At 39.2% G+C, this 20999-nt stretch overlaps 1 protein-coding gene across 9 annotated transcripts in view; it reads left to right on the top strand.

Annotated features, from left to right (window-relative positions):
• Positions 1-20999, top strand: part of PTPRT (protein tyrosine phosphatase receptor type T) — a 473479-nt gene that overhangs the window by 119903 nt on the left and 332577 nt on the right. For all 9 annotated transcript variants that reach the window (XR_012631402.1, XR_012631400.1, XR_012631401.1 and 6 more), the window contains exon 2: positions 4929-5054. Coding sequence is in view for 6 of the 9 variants with exons in the window: in XM_074888115.1 (XP_074744216.1) it covers positions 4929-5054 (126 nt within the window). In the remaining 3 variants the exon portion in view is untranslated. The remainder of the gene's footprint in view (positions 1-4928; positions 5055-20999) is intronic.

The raw sequence follows: 20999 nt of genomic DNA, 5'->3' as shown, positions 1-20999 counted from the left end.
AAGTTCTTTTTATCATATTTGTGCACTTATTTAAACACCCCCCTGGCGCACACTTCTGTAAATTCAATTATATATTCAAAGGAGGCATTCAATTTATGCAAGGCTGGTTTACATTTAATCCAGGGGCAAGTCTCAGTAACTGATGATAGGTCTGCTCAAGATTAATTAGCATCACTCAGATGAGCAGTGGCATTGTTACAAGCCTGCCGTGTAAAACAAGGGATATTTTATCCTTCCTATGTGAGCTGTTATTTGCTTCAGTATGACCCTTTTCAGGAAGGGAAAAGCTGCTTTCTTGTTTGGGTTTAATTTTGTGAAAAGGGGTCAACACCACATGTGTTATTTAACAATACCAAAGTCATCTCCATTTCCTTTTCTTTTGCCCCACTTAGCAAATGCATTTGTCACTGTTTAATTTTCAGCCAACCGGGGGAAGGACTCCAAGATCCCAGTTTGCTTCCTAAAAATCCTCATTCTTGTTAACAGTTTGTGAAGACATAGAACCCCATTTTGGTGAATGTGTAAATGTTTTCATTTTCCTCAAACAGCGTTGTGATACTGTGGCTAAATTTATAACGTGCAAACCTGGTACCTAAAGTCATTGAGTGGTATCTTTTTCTTCCAATTTGAGGATTATTTTTGCTATGTTAATTAATAGCCCTGTTCTGCTGCCAAGCAGCTATGTTTTCAGCCATGGATGATTTTGTATTAGGATGGATCTAACCTTTTTTCCCCCCTCTTTATGTTCCAGCAGATTTAGTTGTAACTCATATTTTGGTATCCACAGAGGTGGCATGTCTTAGGAAATGCTTAATACTAAGCTTATGCTGACACCAGTGAAAATAACACATCTGCTTGTTTTAGCCTGTTGGCCCATTTTGGAGTTAATATCCTTACTGAAGTGGACACTTAAAATCTATTAATAAATTTTTAGTTTAAACTGAAATTCAGTAGTGGGGACTGATGAATTTGTAAGGATCTTGCAGCTCGGTGCTTGTGTAGCAAAGGGGATCACTCGATCCCATTAGGTCACCATGAGGAGCACCTGTGCAAGTGCCATCGGACATCAAATGCACCTTTGCTCCATGTTTCCTCACAAGCGTGCTTCGGAGCTTATTGTCCTGAACGCGCACTTGAACACGAGAGCACTTTCATCTCCTAGGTCAACAATATTCCACAGAACATGCTTTTTCTCAAACTCTTCCTCCTCACCCCTATTGACCCTCCTCCAGCAGGGACCAGAGCGTGCAGAGTGTGCTCTGTTTGCAGGACCCCTTGCTGTGGCCAGGGTCTGGGCTCCCTGGGCCAGCTCGCTGCCCTCGGCCAGGCTGCTGGCCCGAAAGATGGATGGAGCCCACTTGGTTTGTCTGGGGTGGTGGCAAAGCTGTTGCTGAGGTGGATCCCAGTGTGGCGATGTGGTAATGGCGCTGCAGAGCGTCCCTCGGCCTGCCTGGCTCCTCTTCCAGGAGAGGGTCGGGGAAATACAACCCAACTCGGCCCCGAGGCTGGGTTTGAATTTAGAGGCCGATATTTCTGTGCTCAAGCGCTGTGTTCGTTCTCTGTGTCCATGTGCTGGTGGAGGCTGGGACGGGGGCTGTGAGGAGAGGCCTGTCCGGCCATTTCCTGGCAGGCCCTGGCGCAGTAGGTGGCTGAGGCCCTCAGCGATGGTGGCCGGGCCTCAGGGAAAAGCATGTTTAAGCAAGGGTGATGTGCCAGGAAGGGGGAGAGGACTTGTGCGAGAGGCCATCCTGCAGACACCGGGAGCAGGCACGGAGGAAGAGCATTTGAATTCCTGAGGCGAAGTTCGGTGGCAGTTTTACAACTGCTTTTCTGAAAGTGGCTGCCTGTAACTGAAGCAGTAATGTCATGTCTACCATCTTCTGCAAAAAAGATAGTCCTAAGATGACCTGTGATATCCTTGTTGGCAGATATGAATACAAACCACTGTGACTATTAGAGTAACTCCTAAATCTGTGATATTCTGGATGTTGTGGTTCCTTCCTTCCGCTTTGCGAAGTTTCTTTCCTGTTCCATAATACAATGTATGCTGTAATAGAGAAAGAGGACTTGCTGACTTTTTTGCTCACAAGTTAATGTGGCTCTGGGTCCCAGCTGAGTCTTTACTTCACTTTGAATTTTGCCCTCTTTTGACATACTATAGCAAGAAGCAGATGTACCTGAGATTCATGCAGCCAGCTTGCTTGTCTGAGCTTAAAATTGACTCCAGCTTTTTCTCCTTGTCCTTGTTTCTTGCAAATTCACCTCTCTAAATTCCAATTCTGTTGCTTCTAGTAAATGAATCCTTCTGGGTTATTGTCCTGTCTCTCTGCATTTGGAGGTTTCGCCACTAACTTCTTCTTTCTGTAAAACGTGGATGTCTTGCTGCTACTTTTAACGCTCTTCACTGTTTATCCTTCCCTTTCTTATCCAGTTGTATTACAAAGTTAGCTTTGACTTTCAGACAAGGCACTTTAAAGCTTTCTCAGGTGTTGTCTTTTATCAGTGGAAACTCCCAATTAATTTCCTGTTATTCTTACTGTATCCCCTTTTCAGCTTCTTCTCCAACTTTACCTACCTCAGCACGTACAAAATAACCTCTTTAGCTGATTATACCAAGATATTGACAATTACATTCCCTGTTAAATGAGGAGCACTGCTACCCCATATTTTGCTACTGTCGCTTGTTTTGCTTCTGGGACTCTATAGCAGCACCTGTGCAATTTTCTCTGTGTACATGAGGCCTCCACAATTGTCTGGCTCGATCAGAGAATTTGTTTACAATCCGTTCAAAGTAATAGCTCAGAGACAGCACTGTTATTGTGCGCTGCAGTATGCTGAACAGAGGTGGTGTGGAAATGGTGTATGTCTGAAGTTGTTCTATTAAAGTGAATCTATCAAAATTAGAATGCCCCGCTTGGAGACTGAGCAGCAAGTGAAAAAGGTGACTTTCAGTTGCATTGCATACTCCCACACAATCCAGAATACCTTCATTTTCCCTTAGACATTTTAATGAGCATGTTTAATATTTTAAAATTGAACTTTTTCACCTAAATTAAATTAAAAAAATTAGGGAAACAGCTTAAGTGTAATCCTGATCGTTTTGACATCTGGGAAACTTCACAAGTACGGTGAATTTTAAGCAACAATTATTAAAATATTGTAAAATAATGACACCAGAAATATTTGCAGACTGTATTGAAACAGGTAAGCTTGCAAGGGTCATAAAATCTGCTACAGTCAGATCCATTTATAATGAAAATATACAATATATCAAATTTAATTTTTTTTTTTTTTTTTTTTTGGGCAAGCTTGATCTTTAAACTTTTCTTTAGCAACAGAGTATTTTGGGGTGTCAGGTACTCCACCTGACAAATTCTTCTAGTATATACTTAAATAGAAATAATCTGTGAAGTTTTGTAGAATGACTTAGAAAACCAATTGCAGTTGGAGGGCAGATAAAGTCCTTTAACAGAATAAGGATTTAATAAATATAAGTGACATGATATTTATTTGTGTTTGTCATTTATGAGTTCCATAGGAGCTGAGACAAGTTTGGGCTTTCTTGGGAGCTAGAGAATAGAGAATATAGGTGAAAACTAAAGGCGGCCTCAATGTCCACAGGCTTGAATAATCCTTATTGCAAAGGAACCAAGATCACTCACATGCTGGCTATTTATTGTGTGTGTGTAGGCAACGTAGCCTGTGGGAAGGAGTAAAGAGTCAGGAACATCTCTGTGCGTGTAACTCTGATTAGTGTCAAGAGCAATTGGCAGTTTGTCTGGCAGAGCAAGTTAGTGTTGCCTTGAGCATTGCTCAGTCCTTGCAGCTCTGAAGTGTTAGATGTGTCCAGTGGACTTTGGAGGACTAGTATCTGCAGAGAAAAATTATCCTTGCTTCCCTAAGAGAGAAAACCAAAGCAGTACAGAGACACTGTTGGCACGATTAAGGTCTAAACAAAAGTACGCAGGCTGCCTAATCTAATGGATCCAGTACTGAAATATGTTTGGCAGACTAAGTTGGGTGGATGTGAAGAGGGATGTGCCTGAGGTAATGTAAGGGACACCAGTGTAGGAATATCCTACCAGGGAATAAGCGAGCTTGATTTGTCTGCGCGACACAAGTTTCAAAGATCTGTGTCGGAATACAAAATTTCATTCCACTGTTCATGGGTTTCCCTTGATTCACAAGTGTTCAGGCAGATGCCAGGTTATTTATGACAGTTAACTACTTCCAAGTATTTCAGGAATTGCAGCAGGAAAGATCACTTAGTCAACAGTCTGGGAGGTGTGAATGCTAGTTGCCATCCACTTCTTGTTATTCTCTTGTTGTTGAGAAACTAGAGGGTTGCACTCAAAAGTACCGACTTGAAAGACCTTGAGGAATCATCATGTGCCACACAGAGCTTCATGCTGTTATGCGTGAGAGATGATTAAAAGGAAGGTTGCACTTTCTGTAGGTATAACCCAACCTTGTGTTATTCAAGGCTTAAAAGTGAAAAGAAGTGAAGATCAGTGTGATGCTGTGGTTGTTCATCATTTGTGTTCCTTTTTTTTTGAGTATCTGACTTGGAGGTTTATGTAATTAAGTATTGATTACTGGGACCCCAGTGCAAACATTCCTACACATGCATATCATGTGCCATTGTCCTTGAAAATATAAAGGCAATAGGTGGAAATAAAGGGAACTGATCTAAGAAACAGTAGCATGGAGGGAAGAGAACAAAGGCTTCCAATGGATACAGAGTCTCGAAAGTACAAAAATATTTTTTGGATACCTTCTCTTCTGGATATTAGATTTCAGGCAGCAAATTAATCTAATTTTTCCTTTTCTTCCCCTATGTAAACTTGGGTACAAAATATTTAAATAAATGACTTCCCATAAAGAGATATAAATAATACAGGAATGTATTCTTTTTTTCTTGTTTTTAGGTGGTTGTTCATTTGATGAGCACTACAGTAATTGTGGTTATAGTGTGGCCTTGGGAACCAATGGATTTACCTGGGAGCAGATCAATACCTGGGAGAAGCCAACAATGGATCCTGCTGTCCCAACTGGTAAGTAATAAGTCTCAGCAACAGTGGGGAGATATTCTTTGAGAGAATCATCTGTAAGCCCTGTGTGGGTGCCCAGACCCAGTACATGCCCATAACAATGGGGTAGGATTTTATTCAGTGATGAAAAGATGACTTTTGTGTTCAAAATAATCTGACAACAGAATTCATAAACGTGATATGGCTTTTTACAACATCTGCCATTTGATATCCTTGCTGAATCATTTTACATTCCTTATTCCTGTTTTATTCCTGCATTTAATGGAGAGGAAATGTTTCAAGGTTTGGCCAGCTTTTTGCATGTTCCGGAATCAGAGAGCTGTCTTATCTGGGGAGATGCGTGTTTGAGAGGCCAGAAAAAGTAAAGCTTTGTAGTGTCTGGGAGTATCAGACCTTCCAGTTACCATTTAGCTCTTAACTGACTGCTTAAAATTCTAATTCTGAGAAAGACAAGAAAATTCCTAAAGAATTAACTGTAGTAGCTAGTACTTGATTAGGCTGGGATTTCAGACAGTGAAATTTCCATATACAAGAAGAACATCTCCAACAGAGAGTTACTAGAATATCTGATTTGCTAATACATATTGAGAACATGCAATAATAGCACAGTCTTTCACATGATACTTGGAACATTTTCTGAAGACCTCACAGTAATGGTAATTTTCAGTAGTTTTGTTTCTCATTGGAAGTTACCATTATGTTGTATATGGGAATAAGTTCTCTAGCCTTAATAAAAATGCTGTGGAATGCTTTGTTCACATTGAAAAATCACTTGTTTTAAGAAAGCACGCTAAAATTTTCTAAAAATCATAGTTTGTCTGTGTTCTTTGCCACCTAAAATAGCAGTGCAAGCCCCTTTAATGGACACAATGGCAAACAGACCTGACCAGCCAACTTCGAGTTCAGTCTGAAGAAAGTGATATTTGTTCTGGTTAGTGCACTGCACTCTGAGAAGTGTGAGCTACATGGCAGAACCAGAATATAATGTTGTTCAAGAGGTATTCTTATGCCTGTAATTATTGGGGTAAGAGACTTGTAATTGCTAGCTGGCTGTTAAGGATACCGTGTACAGCTGATACAACAATAGCTCCCTGCCATAGCTATGGATAGACAGCCCAGTCTTCAGCCCTGTGTGCTTGTCAGTAGAAAACAAGCGCACCAGATACCAGCCGAGCTGTAGTTTCTCCATCACCCAAAGGTTAAGTTGCGAGGTTTTTTATTATTTTGTTATTGGAAATTGTTCAGAACAAGATCTTTCAAAGTGTGTAATACTTAGGACCACTTGATTTGGCTGTGGCATCCCCAAAGAAGTTAATTGTGAAGGTTGCAGTTTTTTTGGTCTTGTCTGTAAGAATGTTTTTCATTATTCTGGATATTGTTGCTTTTTTAATGATTGACAAGTTTATCTCTATCGTTCCTCAGCTTCTAACCCTGTTGTGTCATATTCCCTGTCCCTGGTAAAGACATAGCTAGAGAGACATGATAGATCTTTGAATTAACTGATCCCAGAGTGATCTGAAGGAATAGGAACATACACAGTTTTGATGCAATTTGGAAAGCAAGGAATAAGTGGGAGGGCTTACCTGGCTTGGACTAGATGAGTTCAATAATTTGTCAGCTCTAAATGTTAAGGTAAACTTATCTTCCTGGCCTCCATATGGAGGTGTGTTGTCATCTGAAGTACGCTGGAACCGTGGAAAAATCAATAGACAAACAGGAGTCTGGAATGGCATGGTAAAAACAAAACAAAAAACCCAAAACATAAAACCAACCCCAAAACACTGCAATGTAATTTTTAACAAGGCTTTCAGAATTATTTCTTCTAAAACTAAATAAATAGAGGTGTGTATTTTCCCCCTTAGTACATCATTTCATGATCTCTAGTAGCACTAATAAATATACGAAGATGTTAGAACAGCTGCAAATTTAATAAAGGTTAGACATCAAATAAGGAACGCAGAAAGCTTTATTGTGGAAAGATGCAAAGGTAAAGCACTTGGATTGTGCTGCTAAAGAAATTATCTAAAGAGATTTTAAGAAGCATAAGGGGAAATTACTTCAATTTCTCATGTTACTAATTGATGTCTTAAGACTGTTCACACAGAGCAAAAGGCAAAATCAGTAGGTAGAAAAAGGTTGACCACAGCAAATGTGTACAGAAGGCTCTAGTAACAAAAACCTGTTTTCAAGAGCTGTCCAAGTGATGCTAACCTTGAAGTAAATTATAGTGGTCAATTAGACTGCCCGAAGCTAGCAGGGACGTTCAGAGCTGTTACTGAGACTCTGTATTGCTGGATAGAATCGTAATGCATGTTGTTTGTGTTGGTTACTCATTGAAAATCTGTTTCATGAGAATAAAAGATGTTTACTTAAAATTCATCTAGTGGCAAAGCCAGGTGAATAAACTAACGAACGGCACGTTCCACTCTTGCAAGCAGGGACATCTTTAAAACCAGAGTGCTAGAACATTTAGTGATTGACTTTCCATTCCATTGAATTTCTCCACAGCAGCTGAAAGCAGCAGGGTGGAAATCCACTGAGCTGCAGTGTGTGAGAGGTGGTAACAAAGAGGTGTTTGTGGAATAAGTGTCTTCTGGTGGCCAGCCATAGCCAGGAAAGCGCCTCAGCATGATCAGGGGCAACAGGAGTGCCCAAATGCATTGGGTTCTGAGAACGCAAGCAGTAATGTAGATTTTCTTTGTCAGGATGGAGTTTTAGACGCTACGTTAGTTTTGTATCTGGAAATAGATTGAAATACTACATTGTGGAAATGGTAAAAACAAAAAGTAAGCAGGCATTATATTGGTTCACTGATACTAAGTAAGTCTGCAGCGCACCTTGCTGGGAGAGAACGGCAAAAACCGTGGCCTGCCCCCACTCTGGTCAGCCAGCCTACATGAACGTTGCCGTCAGAGCTATTTTCTTCTGTAAAATGTATTGGCTTTCATAAGTACCAGGAGGTCTCTTTGAATTCAACCAAGCCGCAGAATTCTGTCCTCCTGAATACTAATGATAATATCTAGCACTTTTTACAGTACTTTTCATCATTAAATCTCCGAGTGCTCTTCAAAGGAGGTCAGTACTATGAATGAGAGCCTCAGTCTATAGTGCTGTGTAATTCTCTGCTGACATACTGCTGCAAAGGTCTCTGCCCAGGGACGACTTTCTGTTCTTTATTTTTTGAATTAAAATGTCAAAAAAAAAGGGCAATTAAGCGGCTCCATTAGCTATGTAGAAGTTTGTAGGCAATTTGTTTTACTCCATTCCTAGCAGATAAACTTTTCCATGAATTCTATGATTAATTACTTAAGTCTGGAAAAAGAGTTAATTGGGGGATTAAGAACCAGATGTTTGTTGTTCTGAATAAATGTTTCAAAAACATGAAATAAATGAATTGTAGGTATCCAATCCCCAGACTTTGGGACTCTCATTCCATCTCCTTGCATAATAGCAGGAGGGATTATAACAAAATATTCTTTAACAGATGGGTGTTTACTTAAGCCTGAATACCCTTAGTGATGAGTAATCTACAGCCTTTGGGCTGCTTGTTCCACTCAGTTACAAAGGTTCTCAGTCCTTCATTTTCCTTTTTATGGCTTCATCTCATTATTTTTTGTTCCAGCTTTGACTAGGGAGAATAATCAGTTGTTGCTCTCTTTTATAACCTATTTTATATAGTTGCATGCAGTTAAGTCTTTGTTTTGCAAGACTAAGCATGACCCAATCCTTTTAACTTTTCTTAATTCAGTGTCTCATTTCATTCCCTCTACCCTATGCCTTCAGTCATTGCTTTCTTATCTTTTTCGGGTATTTGTCTAAAGCTGTGTTACCAAGCAAGGATTCAATACTCTGCATGATGACACTGCTGGAGGGACTTCAATTCTGTTACAGAAGTTCAAAGTACAGCAAGTAGATTTCTCCTGCTCCTCTTTATTTCCATCTTGCCGTTTTCATTCCCCTTTTTCTGTAAATATTCAGTCTTTATGTGGTGGTATTAGATGATGTCAGATGGACATGGCCCTTTAGTTTGTGTTGGATCACAGAAATTATTTCCGTGGTGGTAAAGTAGGGCCTGAGCTTTTCTGTATTTTTGAGGCAGATACTTGATTAGTGCAACAAGGAAATGTGTCGTGTTTAAACTAGCCACACAAAAGTACTGGCCTTATCTTTCATGTTACAGCACTGCAGTATTCCAAGGACCGTGGACCTGCCTGCTCTTGTAGCAGCTGCAAGAATAATATTAATAACGGAAGTATTTAACATTTGCGTGTTCGAAGTATTTTACCATCATTTTCTCATTAACTCCAATGGAGACTCAACTAGGGCTGACTAGACCGAAGTAATTACTTTAATTGTATTAAATACGATTTTAATCTGAATACAAAGCCATCATGCCATGTGCCTTTCTACAGCAGTGTTCCTTGGTGTTAGACTTACTGTTAATATCAAATTTGCTTTTCTGAATTTTCCCTGTTCCAAGTTAGCAGATAAATAATCAGCACACAGAGGCTGAAGATCAGGCCCCATCTGCCTGACTGCTCACTTCCCTTCATGTATGTAAACTGGCACTTAGCATAAATGCTACTTTACTTTGTGTATATGTGTGTGTATATATACACAGATATGTATCTATATGCATGTTCCATATCACTTCTGTTTCTTGCAGTATTGCTTTCTAAGTAGACATCCTGTTTGCCTAGGAAACAGAAGCTTAGATATTATGAATTTAGGGATGAGCAAAATGTTTGGAACAAATTATAGTATTCAGAATTACAATGCTTGTGTGTTACTTAGCAAGTGCAAATTGCCTCACTTTGCTTATTCCACAAAGAGTCCACCAATTTTCTGCAAAGAGAAACAGGATCTGTTATCAACCGAAGGTGTTTTTGTGGTAGAAATTGATGCATTTTTATCTTCCTAAGAGACAAACTTGCTTGTGATGTCTAACTCATTGTTTGGAAGAGGCAAAATAGTTGTGGAAAATGCCACTGATACCTAGTTTTATGGATTTTGCATATGTATTTCTACAAAGCTTATCAAGTAGCAGACAAGTAGTGTTGCAGCAGTGGCTCAGAAGTGCACATACAGTGTCTTTGTGCTTCCTCTGTTTACAATTGAGCTGTAGGATTCAAACTGCTAATGGTGCTTCAGAAGACTATGGCAGGTTAGTACGAAATGGCTGTGAACTTACACCATTGGTGTTTGTGACAGCTGCAGCACTGACAGGTCTGGTTCTCCCTTCAGAGATGCAGTCAGCATTTGCTCTGTAATCTTCCCTCGTGAGTTTGGAGGAGGAGTCTGTGCTGAATCCTCTTAATGGTGGACATTTTGAGGTAATAGTTGGCAAGGTTAAGGCACGAATGGGTTCTTAGTGCTTTCTTAGGTGAGTCTGCATTGTGCGGCCCAATGAAGTGAACACAGCTGGAGAGCTGTTCAGTGTGTGCAACTCATCGCTTCTCATGAATGCATTGCACCACCTCACTGAGGATTTGTAGCAGAATGTCTTTCTTTTCTCTTGCAGCAGAGATAAGGGATGGGGATTCTTCCTACATCTAAGTGGCTGTGTGCTTTTGTTCCAGTAAATGGAGGGCTCTCTGAGCTCCTCACTGAAAGAACAGAAGGGTTATCATCATTAGTGTTGCTTCGCGAACTACTCATTTAGCAGGCGAACATCATAGACATGATGTATATATGAATACCAGATGGCTAAATTCTACTTGGACTCCACTGAACTGAGTGAGGTTTTATGTCAGTCTAATAGGCCAAATGCTTTCCTATGTCACCTTCCTCTTTTTTTTTTGAGTGGCACCATGGAGTTACAGCGTGAATGAATAATTATGAAACAGCTTTCCTTGAGGAAGGTGATAACCGTCCATCTATGCCCACACTGAAGATGGGCAGGATCCTTTAATTTCTTTCAGGAGATTACTGATGTGGTTAGTGTTAACCTCTACAAAGAATAGAAAACCTCTGTGCATAGGTCAGACATTTGTCTTTTTTTTTTTTTTCTTCTAGCTAGAATGAATGCCAACAGGAGTTAGACTCAACATTTGTAAATTTGAAAGGCAATCCAATAAAATTAACATTTTCCTGTGTCTGACTGTATTAATTCTTGCTTACTAGAAAATACACAAACTTGTTAAAAGAATAAATTAAAATTCAACTGTGTATATGATGAATCATGATCCAATTTTGTCTGAGAGGGAGAAAGAAATTTGGCTCAGCTGTCTATATATCATTTTTCTCCAAAAAATATTGTTAGCAGGGGAAGTTACTAAGAATGAGTCAAATATGTTTCTCCCCACTCTTTCACTTCCATACAAGTAAATAGATTAGTCTGGAGCTAGGTAATGAACGCAAAGTCATTTTGCAGCTTTTGAGGTCTCGGCAGAAAGGGATCTCTGGAAGCTTTCCCCAGTGCATTTTTATTTTGCTGTTTACTATGCAACTTCATGTCTGTATTTTGGGGTTCGTTATTACAGCTGCAGTTGTAAATAGTTCTTCCCCATTTCCAAAAGTTCATTCCTATTTGACGCTAAGCTGAGTTTTGGGGGTTGATTTCTTAGCTTCTCGGATTTATTTTAGTGGATGTGCGTGTGAATGTTTAGGCTATCAGGAAAGTGTACTATTTTGGCCTATTTATGCATATAGCTTTGGGAGGAATGTAACCTTGCAAGCAACTAGAGGGAACTTCTTCTGCACTATGGCCTTTAATTGCTTTATCTTACTCTATCCAGTAAGGCCTCCAAAAGCCATTACTATAACTGATTCTGTAATGGCTGCTCGACGTGCAGCATCAGGTTTTAGCTGTCAGAGGAATGTATTGTCATCCATATTTTTTAACTATCTCCAATCAGGTCCAGGTTGTCAGTACCTAAATTGTACTGTCATCGGTATACAATTCCGCTTCTTCAGGCAGGGAACCAGCAATCAAGACCATGAGCAATTGCTTCTTTTGCACAGAACTGATTTCAGAAAGGTAACAGCTTAAAGCAATTCGTCTTAAGAGTGATTCTTACCAAATATTTGCCTTCTGCCTTGCGTCCCTACGTTCTCACATAAAGTAGAACCTTTATTCTGCAATTATGCATACTAGTTTTTGGATGGAATAGAAATAGTGAAGGACCATTTGACCTAAGAACCTGTGACATTGCAGACCTGTAAATGAAGAATATCACTCTTAAAATAGCTAGCTATTCCATGATGTAAGATGCAAGAGGAGTTGATTTAATTAAGAACATTTACCCCTCTAGAGGCCTTCTGCTGAAAGGAAATTACATCTCACTTTTTAATACTTTGGCATTCATATTGTAAATGTGAGAGAGAATTTTTCCTTATGTGCCATTGCGAGAGGTCAGCAGAAGCGTGCTTCCGCTTACATGTAGATGGTACTTTGGTACCAAGCTTAGCAAGGATGTGTAGCCTTCTCTGAACATGCATGGTGTAAAGAAATGTTATCAAAGGAATCTGAAAGAATGATTTCTAGGAAGGCCTTTTAATGACCCTGAAGGGATTGCTGTCTGAAGGGAATACATGTAGTTATACTGCACCTTGATGTGTTAAATGGTACATTTGAACTGTTGTCAGTCTATTTCTGATCCTCTTCTTTGAAAGCTGTCAGAAACAGAGCTGTTTGTGAATGTCAGGACCTTTCCATTATCACCATTAGTGAGACCACGACACTTCCAAAGCACTGCTGTACCATCATTCAGCATCACACTAGGAGGAAGGACAAGAAAGCCATTGTTGTACATGTTTTTCCTCCGTGGTTTTAGTACTGAGGCATATTAAATTTTTCTCAGCACCTGTTGGCTCTAGCAGGAACTGATGTCTTTCAGCACACAGCCTGTGTTTTTCGTAATCTATTATTTTGAGGTCTATTAGGACATGCTGTCCAGATGCCAAGTGTGTTAAAACTGTTTTTTGTTTGAGAGCTGAGTTAGGGAATTGTATAGTCACAGCAATGGAAAAACATTTCTCATTAAAAACTTCAAAAGCTTCAGGAGTTGGGGGATAGAAGGAAGAGAGGTTTCTTCCAAGTAGATGAAATCTAGCTTAAATTCTGTTGAAATACATATGGTTGCATTGAAATAAGGCCAGAATGCAAAACAAGCTTTGACTAAGGTCTTTTGTTTGAAATACTTTTTTCTGTGGAAATTCTTTCTGTAGTAAGGATCAGATTTGATAATTTAATACCCCTTCACTCATATTAGAAAATTCAGAGCAAGAAGAGAAGCATGCTTAAGGAAGAACAGGAATAAACAAAGGTGCATGGGTAGAATGAGGGATGGGGAAGGTCTTCGTGGCAAAGATGGGATACTAAAATTGATAAATGTGGAGCTGGTGGATGTTAAGGAACAGAGGAGAAGCAGTGACTAAAGTAGGAACAAATGTTTCAGGAGGAATAGATTCTAGTGATACTGAAGGAATTGACAGGATTTGGGAATATCACAGGTCTAGTGAGAGCTAAGGCATTTGTCACAACCCTTCAGGAGTGAATTTTTAAGTATACAGAATTCTGATTTTTTCCAAACTGTGAACCTTCTCTCCATGGGGTATTTCTTCTCCTGGAAGGTTGGCTAGCAAGCTAGAGATGGAAAAATCTAATAGGAAGGAAGTTCCAAGAGAAGAATGACCTGAGAAATCTGCATGGGGCAGATGGCTGAAGTCAAGACAGACCAGATTTGAAAAGAGGAAGGAGAAGGTGATGAATGAACAGACGAATGCTGACAGGTAAGGATTTACAAAAGGAAATGCTGAGGAAATTGTAGGCAAAATTACTACTCAGAATTGACCCAAGAAAGCAACTGAGGCATTAAATAGGCATTCAAAGAAGAGGCTGAGCAGAATACAGGAAATGCAAAAAGTATACTTAAGGTTGTTGCTCAGTTCCTCACGTGCTTTAATAGCAGAGCCTTGCTAAGTCCATCTGTATGAATTTTCAGCTTTTTGCAGTGCTTAACATAGAGTCAGTGGAATTCTCCTGAAGTCCCTTAAATTCAGTGGGAACCGGGTGTTATCTCTTCCAGAGACTGTATACTGCAGTGGATTGTCTGGCTAATGCACTAGTTTTTTTTCCCATTTGTCTTGTTTTTGCCAGTGAACTCTCATCTTTTTCCTTTCTTACTTTTTTCTTTTTTTACTTGTATCACAAAACCCTCACACCATTTAACAGACTCTCAGTATCTGAGTACAAAGCTGAGATTCTGGTACAGTAGCTAAGATTCCAGTGTTAAGAATTATGTAACTAATGCTGTTTCTCTACCATAAGCCTGATTCAGTGTATAGTGAAGTAACTGGAAGTCTTTCCATCAGCTTCAAAATAAACAGGATGGGATTCATAATAAGCAGTGTACACGGTCTAGATTTTCAAATACTTCACTATTTGGTTAGAAGGATACAGATTGTTTGGACTGAATGGTAATAATAACCTCTGTTCACTGATTGAGAACTGTTGCTATTGAGAATTTTTGGGGAAAAGAGAGTTTATTTTTTATGCTTAGGAAATATTAGCATTTGCTATTCCCAGTATTAGATGTTTAGTGTGTGTCATTTGGCACATGAAAAGTACTGGCTTTAAATAAGTCTATTTTCCAAAAGTCATTTATACATGTACAAAAGGAAGTTGATAGCAACAATATTAATATATTCTCACAGGGGAGAATAATGTATGCATCTCCTGCATAGGCAATCCAACCTCCTCCATATCATTCACCTCTTTTAGAAGGGAGTAGAAAATGTTTTGGTTGTATTCCTTTGAGTTGAAAGTTGTTATATTACAAATTATCACTTGTTTTCAGTATTGACTAGAAAAATAAATGCAATTATGTTTATGAATGTTGAAAATTAAGCAAAATAAAGCAATTGTATGTGTTTGAGGATCTTTTCAAATGAAAAGCTGTATTCACTGAATTCTCATCGGCTCTTTTTCTCACTGTCATGTTTCATGACGTTAACTCCCAATTGAATGAACAGCTGCAGGAAAAATGGCGCCAGCCAAGTCACAGGGAATTCACAGGAAATTGAGACATTTCAGGCTGTAACACCGAGACTTTCTAGGCCCTCATTTACCTTGAGAAATGCTTGGCTTTTTATTAGTATAATGTCTATGAATACAGAGAGGTGTGAAGCCCTTATCTGCAGTACTTACACTTGGTACTTTGAGGTAGGCCTTGTTCAAGGAGAACAAGGACACTTCACTCTCGCTATAGAGAGGGTTTACATTTCTAATTGTGGAAACAGTTAGAAAGGGTCTTCTGCTACTTTGAATTTACTTACAGTGGAAGCAGGAGGGTAGTATGAAAGACACATCAGTGCTGATCAGAAGGATATTCTAAGGAAAGCAGAATAGGAAATCTGCAACAGCCCAGGTGCCTAAGAGCCTCCTTGGTTCATCTGATTCTTCTACAACAAGACTATACTTAACATTAAAGATCTGACCACATCCCTTTGATCTTTGAAAATACTGTCTATTGCCTTGTATGGATGTTGGCTGAGTCAGGTAATCTCAATGGATGTTTTATCTAATCTTCCCACTATGCCTCTGGCAGACACAGCAGCATAACTGCGTGTGGAAGCGTGCTGAAAGAACAAACTCGAGGCAGCAAGTGGCCTGCCGTCTTCAAAACCATGAAATAGCAGAGCTGTTTCTCTGATTAATTTTAAGATGCTTTAGAACAAATGTTTTATGTACTGAAGGTTTATGCAGTGCTTCCATTTTTTAATTCACTTCTATACCACACATCTTTAATGCCCATGTTAGTAACTCTTTAAGCAGTGAGATTAACTTTCACGGGATGACTGTTAATGACACCTCCTCATGAGTCAGTCTGCCCCATAAACTCAGACTTAGCTACTCGCCAGTCAGATACCATATGAAAATGTAAACCCTTCAAAAGTTCCCTTTCACTTTATCCCTCTTTTGTTTTCCATGTTTGTGAGACTTTTTTGTATTTCTTTTTTCCAGCAATACCGTCTTCATTTTATAACCTACTCCAGTTATGGTAGTGAAGATCAAGCTGTGAAGAATCTTGACAATATAAAACCCGAATCACGTTCTCCCTCACCTCCAGCCTAACTAGGATATAATCAAGGGTTTTTTTTTAAAAAAAAAACCCAAACCCCAAAAAAACCCCAAAACAAAACTATAAGCTAAATTAGCTTTCTGCTAAATTTGATGCAGTCTAGGGTGACTGAGTGAAGATGTACCATGGATATCGCTGTGCATTCTCATGGCCAGTTTTACTACTCCATCTGTCCATAGCAGACAAATGTCTTTCCCTCTTTCAGTTTTATAGGTTCAAGTTGTTTAGCAGCATAGTTATGGGAATATTCAAAGGAAGAATCATAACCAGAAAAAAGTGTTTTAGCTTAGTTCTCATTAGCTGTTCATCTAGAACAGATTGCATAGGATGGTCTTCTGGAGTGTGTCTAATTGCTGCAGCATGGTAATTTAATGGGGACACATTTTTATAAGCTTGTTTAAGTGCGTCTGTGCCAACTGACCTCGCAGCTTGGTGTGCAGTGATTCAGCTCTAGAAACTAGAGTTTAAATATAGGATCTCATTTGTATGGCCCCCTTTGAACTTCATTCACTGTTACATATTTGTTTGATTTTTATATGGCATCTGGCATCACTGTGATATCTGAACTAAAACTCTTCGCCCTCCATCCCATTTGCCATCCATAAGTGTTTGTTGTTCTTCAGTCCAGCTTTCAAGTCCAAACAATCCTGTTCCCTACATTTTTACTTTTTTTCCTTACGTTCTGAGATTTTCTTCTCATACGACATTCATGTTCCTTATCTTTTTTTGCCTAGGAACTCGCTTACTCAGAAGTGTTTTTACGTAGCATCAAACCAAGAAGCTTTCAAAACTCTCTACTCCTGCAGCTCTTACCACACCATTTCCGTGTGTCTTTGAGAAAAGACCTTGTGTCTTTTTTGTTTTTTCCTTTGTTGCCTTCTTTGGCCTCATCCCTCAGGATTCTCGGTCACTCACAGCCTCAAGTCCAGTGAGCCACAGATCTGTAAAACTGTTTCCTTCAGGCTGCTAGGAAAACAGGACGTGCATGCTGTGTTGCAGCTCCTCTGAATTGGTACAAAAAGCATTCTGCAGCCTTGTAGCCTTTAAGTGAGAAACAGGATTTCAAAAGCTAATTTGCTTGTTTTCATAGCATGATCTTAATTCTACAAGGGAGAGAAGATGATCTAATCTAATTTAATTTTGCTCTTTGAGAAGAAGGGAGATCACTTGGCCAGCTGCTGCTCTGAGCAAACACGGAGCGTGCAGGCTACAAGATAAGCTTTGAACTTTATCAAGTCTCTTGGCAGTATATGCTAATGTATGCTGTTGGGAGATTTCTGAAACTTTTGCCTCTGATTGTATTAATTAGTGTGCTGCTCCAAATGAGCTGTAACTCACTGTAAAATAAGTAAGGGCTGTTACACACTGGGGTTTCTCTGTCCCTGATGCTTTAGTATTTGGGCAGGCTGAACTGTGAGGAGAGGTGTATTTGGCCTGATTTGTGAAATCACAGTACTGCTGTCTATTTTGATTTCTTTTAAAAACTTTTAAGCATAATCTCTTCTATTCAAGCTGTTTGTTTGTTAGAAGAGGAAAAAAGTGTGTGCTTCAATCCTGTGTTTGAAGAGGAAGCCTTTTTTCCCCAAAGTATTTGAACTTCTAAAATATAAGGTAAGGAAGCATCTCAGAGCTTCGGTGGTCATACTAAATTTCCCTCTAGACAGTGACAAACTCCCTTGCAAACCAAATCCAATATCATTTATGGCCTCAGTGCACTTGAACGAATATTCCCCTGAGGTTGATTTGTTGTATTCTTAAACCTGCGGTTTCCAGGTGGAGTAAGTTTGCCAGTATGTTAAGATATGGTTCATGTCTGTCACTTTTTCAATAGTCTGCCACCTTTCTCCTGCCTGCAGTGCCTCAGACCCTCCAAACCTTCCATTAACTGCAGTTTGCCTTCTCTGCTTCCATCCCTGTTGTGCATCCCTGGTGTGAGATCTGGCTTCCCAGGAAATCTATAGAGATGTACTACAAGGTGTGTAGTGTTGGCAGGTGTGTGTTTTAGCCATGTGCAATCATGTTTTGGAAAAATTTGGAGCTTTGTAGTGATTACCATCTTAGTTCATCTTGCTGATGATATCATCAAGCTAAGCTAGTATCTGTGGAATAAGCAGTCTGCCCTATCTCTTTACGTTCTTGATCTTCTTCCATGCAGTAGTGGTCCAGGCTGCTTGGCAGAGACATGCCTGTCTTCAGAAAGATAAAATTAACCAGGGGTTAAGTTACAGGAATTCTGTCCTGTATTCTTAGATGTACGGCAGACATCTGTGACTGCTCCAAGAGAAGAGTCAGTCTTACAGTGCTTGAGAGACTTCGCTGCTGCCCTGTACTGCAACCTGAATAAGACACGGGGGGAGAACCAATACAGAGTGGGGGTCATAGTGCACTGTGCGTGAAACCTGCTCACCCTGGTTGGGAGGTTATGACTGTATGAAGTTGGTAACTTTAGTCTGCCTCACTCCCTGTACTCCAGACTTTCTTCTTCACATCCATTTTCATAAATTTGCAGTCTGTTAGAACAAAAAGCTCAACTTTTTCTTCATTATATAATCTTAAAGATATTATAATTTCATACATGTGGTTTAAATCAATAACTGACTTTCTCATCACCTGTTGCGAGATTCTGGCAAGCACAGGGCCAGACTGCAGCTTCACGTCTAGTTTGGCCCATTGCTAAACTTGATACATCACATGCCTGCAGCATCTAGGTTATATTTAGCCACCTCAGACATCTCTCTAAGCAAAGAGATCAAAACATTTAGCTAAAATCTTGGTGTTGGCACAAAGACAAGTGCGAACTCCTCAGAAATTCTCCTTTGGATCCAGACACTGCTCTGTGAGAGCCTTTCCAATACAGGTAATACACTGAGAATGATTTTGGCTTTCTTATTCTATCAGCTATCTCTTTAGATTTCTTTTTCCCTTTATCTGAGAGAGACTTAAGAAATAGATGAATCACCAGCATCCTTCCTCTGAAATAAAGAGTTCATACCTTCCATATTAAAAATAAAGCATTGAATCAAGTCCTTCATAAGGACTCCACTCAGTCTCCAACTTTTGTGGAAAAAGAGAAGCCACTGACATTTCTGTCTGAAATTAACTCTTAGCTCAAATTGATTCTCCCCTACTAATTTTAATTAAAGAAATGTGATGAACAGTAGATTTTTTTTTCATAGTCACCCTACAGCTCTATACTTACTTTTTTTTTTTAAGCTCTTGAGATAGCAGGCTTAATGCTCCCAACTATTTTTCCTGAATACTTTTTCATTATTCCAAAAGCAAGAAGGGCAATAAGTATTATCTCACTTGATGATAAATATATTTAAAGGTTTCTTAAATTAAGTTCAGATATTAATCTGAGAAGCATGCATCAGGGTCATAAATGTACAATATAATAGCCTATACAGAACTCAGTGGGCTATGGTAAATTTTCTAGAAGCACCAATACTATGCTGTGTATTTTATGCATGTACTCCCATACATCTCCTTGAACTTAAGAGAAAGTGATAAAAACCTGTCAACCTTAAAGCCTGTGCCATGCTTTATTTAATAGGTGTTTTTAGAGCATTGACTTAAGTCTTTTCATTCAGTTTACATACACTTTGGGAAATTTGTTGACTGTGTAGGGGTCTCCCTGTTTGAGTTGAGAGATGAAGCTCTTCCCTTTTGTATCTCTGTCTACGGGGCATGCTTGGACTGCAGCTGAGCCTTCTTGTGCATCTATGGTCGAAGTGTAATTCTGTGGTAGAATGATTATAAAGCTGTAGGATGTGTACCTAATTTTCCATTAAATGTTTTTTCTGCCATTACCTCATCCTGCAACCTGAGATCCAAACACCAATCTACATTTTTTCCTTGCTATTTACATCACCGTAGATTATAATATTTTTACAAGCCGATTATGTTTTCAAAAATACATGCATAATCATTGTTGCCTTCATTTATTGTCTCTAATTGGAAGTTTGCTACAAAAACTCTGTTATCCAGGACAGTATAACAATTTCTATTGTGTTTGTTACTTTTAGCTTATATTGTTAACAGTACTGCAGTGGCCACTGCTGCACTGATATCGAAGTGACATCAAGAAATCCCTGTACACAAATAATAAGCTATGCAATCACTTCATACCAACACAGCTGCAGCTGTGCTAAGAGAGGGCAAGTGTTCAGGTGTAGAGGTGAAAGACAGTAGGTTTGGTAGACATCTTAGGTAATTAGTTCAGGCATGTAAGAGAATTCAGCTAATTTTTGATTAGCTAAATGGAGATTCTGGTTCAGAAGTGAAGGAAATGGTTCCAGCTTCAGTAAACACACAGTAAACTATATTTTCCATAGTCTTTTCACTGCAGCTTTACTTCAGAATACGTAACAGTTCAAAGTACTTAGCTCTAAAAATCCCATCATGAACATGAAAAATGTTTTTTTCAGCGTACTGGTATAACTGCAGCAGCAGTCAATCAACATTACAGTAGTGCAATCTTATTGAATTTCTGCCAGGAATGTAAATGAGAAGCCATTCTGTTTTAAAAGCTTCAGCTAATATAATTAATTGCATTCATTTTCAAGGTGATGTCTTGCTTGTTTGGGGGAATGAGCAATAGGGGATTAAAAAAAAAAGAAAATTTCATCAGTGATTACAAAAGAGATAGTGATGTACTAATTACCTTTTGCCATTTCCTGACAGTTTGTATCTCTTGCCAGTGAAACAGTCTGCCTCAAGTCACTGAAAACATTTGTGTGTTGAGAGATTAGGATAAATATACTAAAGTAATTCTTCAGTGGTAAATTTGTTGTTTGCTTTCATGGGGAACTAGATTTGTCTCCTGTGTTTTGTAGCAAGTGCAGTCATTTCTGCTGTGACCCCT

This window comes from Strix uralensis, chromosome 18 (assembly GCF_047716275.1).
Source record: "Strix uralensis isolate ZFMK-TIS-50842 chromosome 18, bStrUra1, whole genome shotgun sequence".
NCBI lineage: Eukaryota > Metazoa > Chordata > Aves > Strigiformes > Strigidae > Strix > Strix uralensis.
Note: the sequence above shows the minus strand (reverse complement) of the source record. Positions and strands in the feature narration are given on the sequence as shown.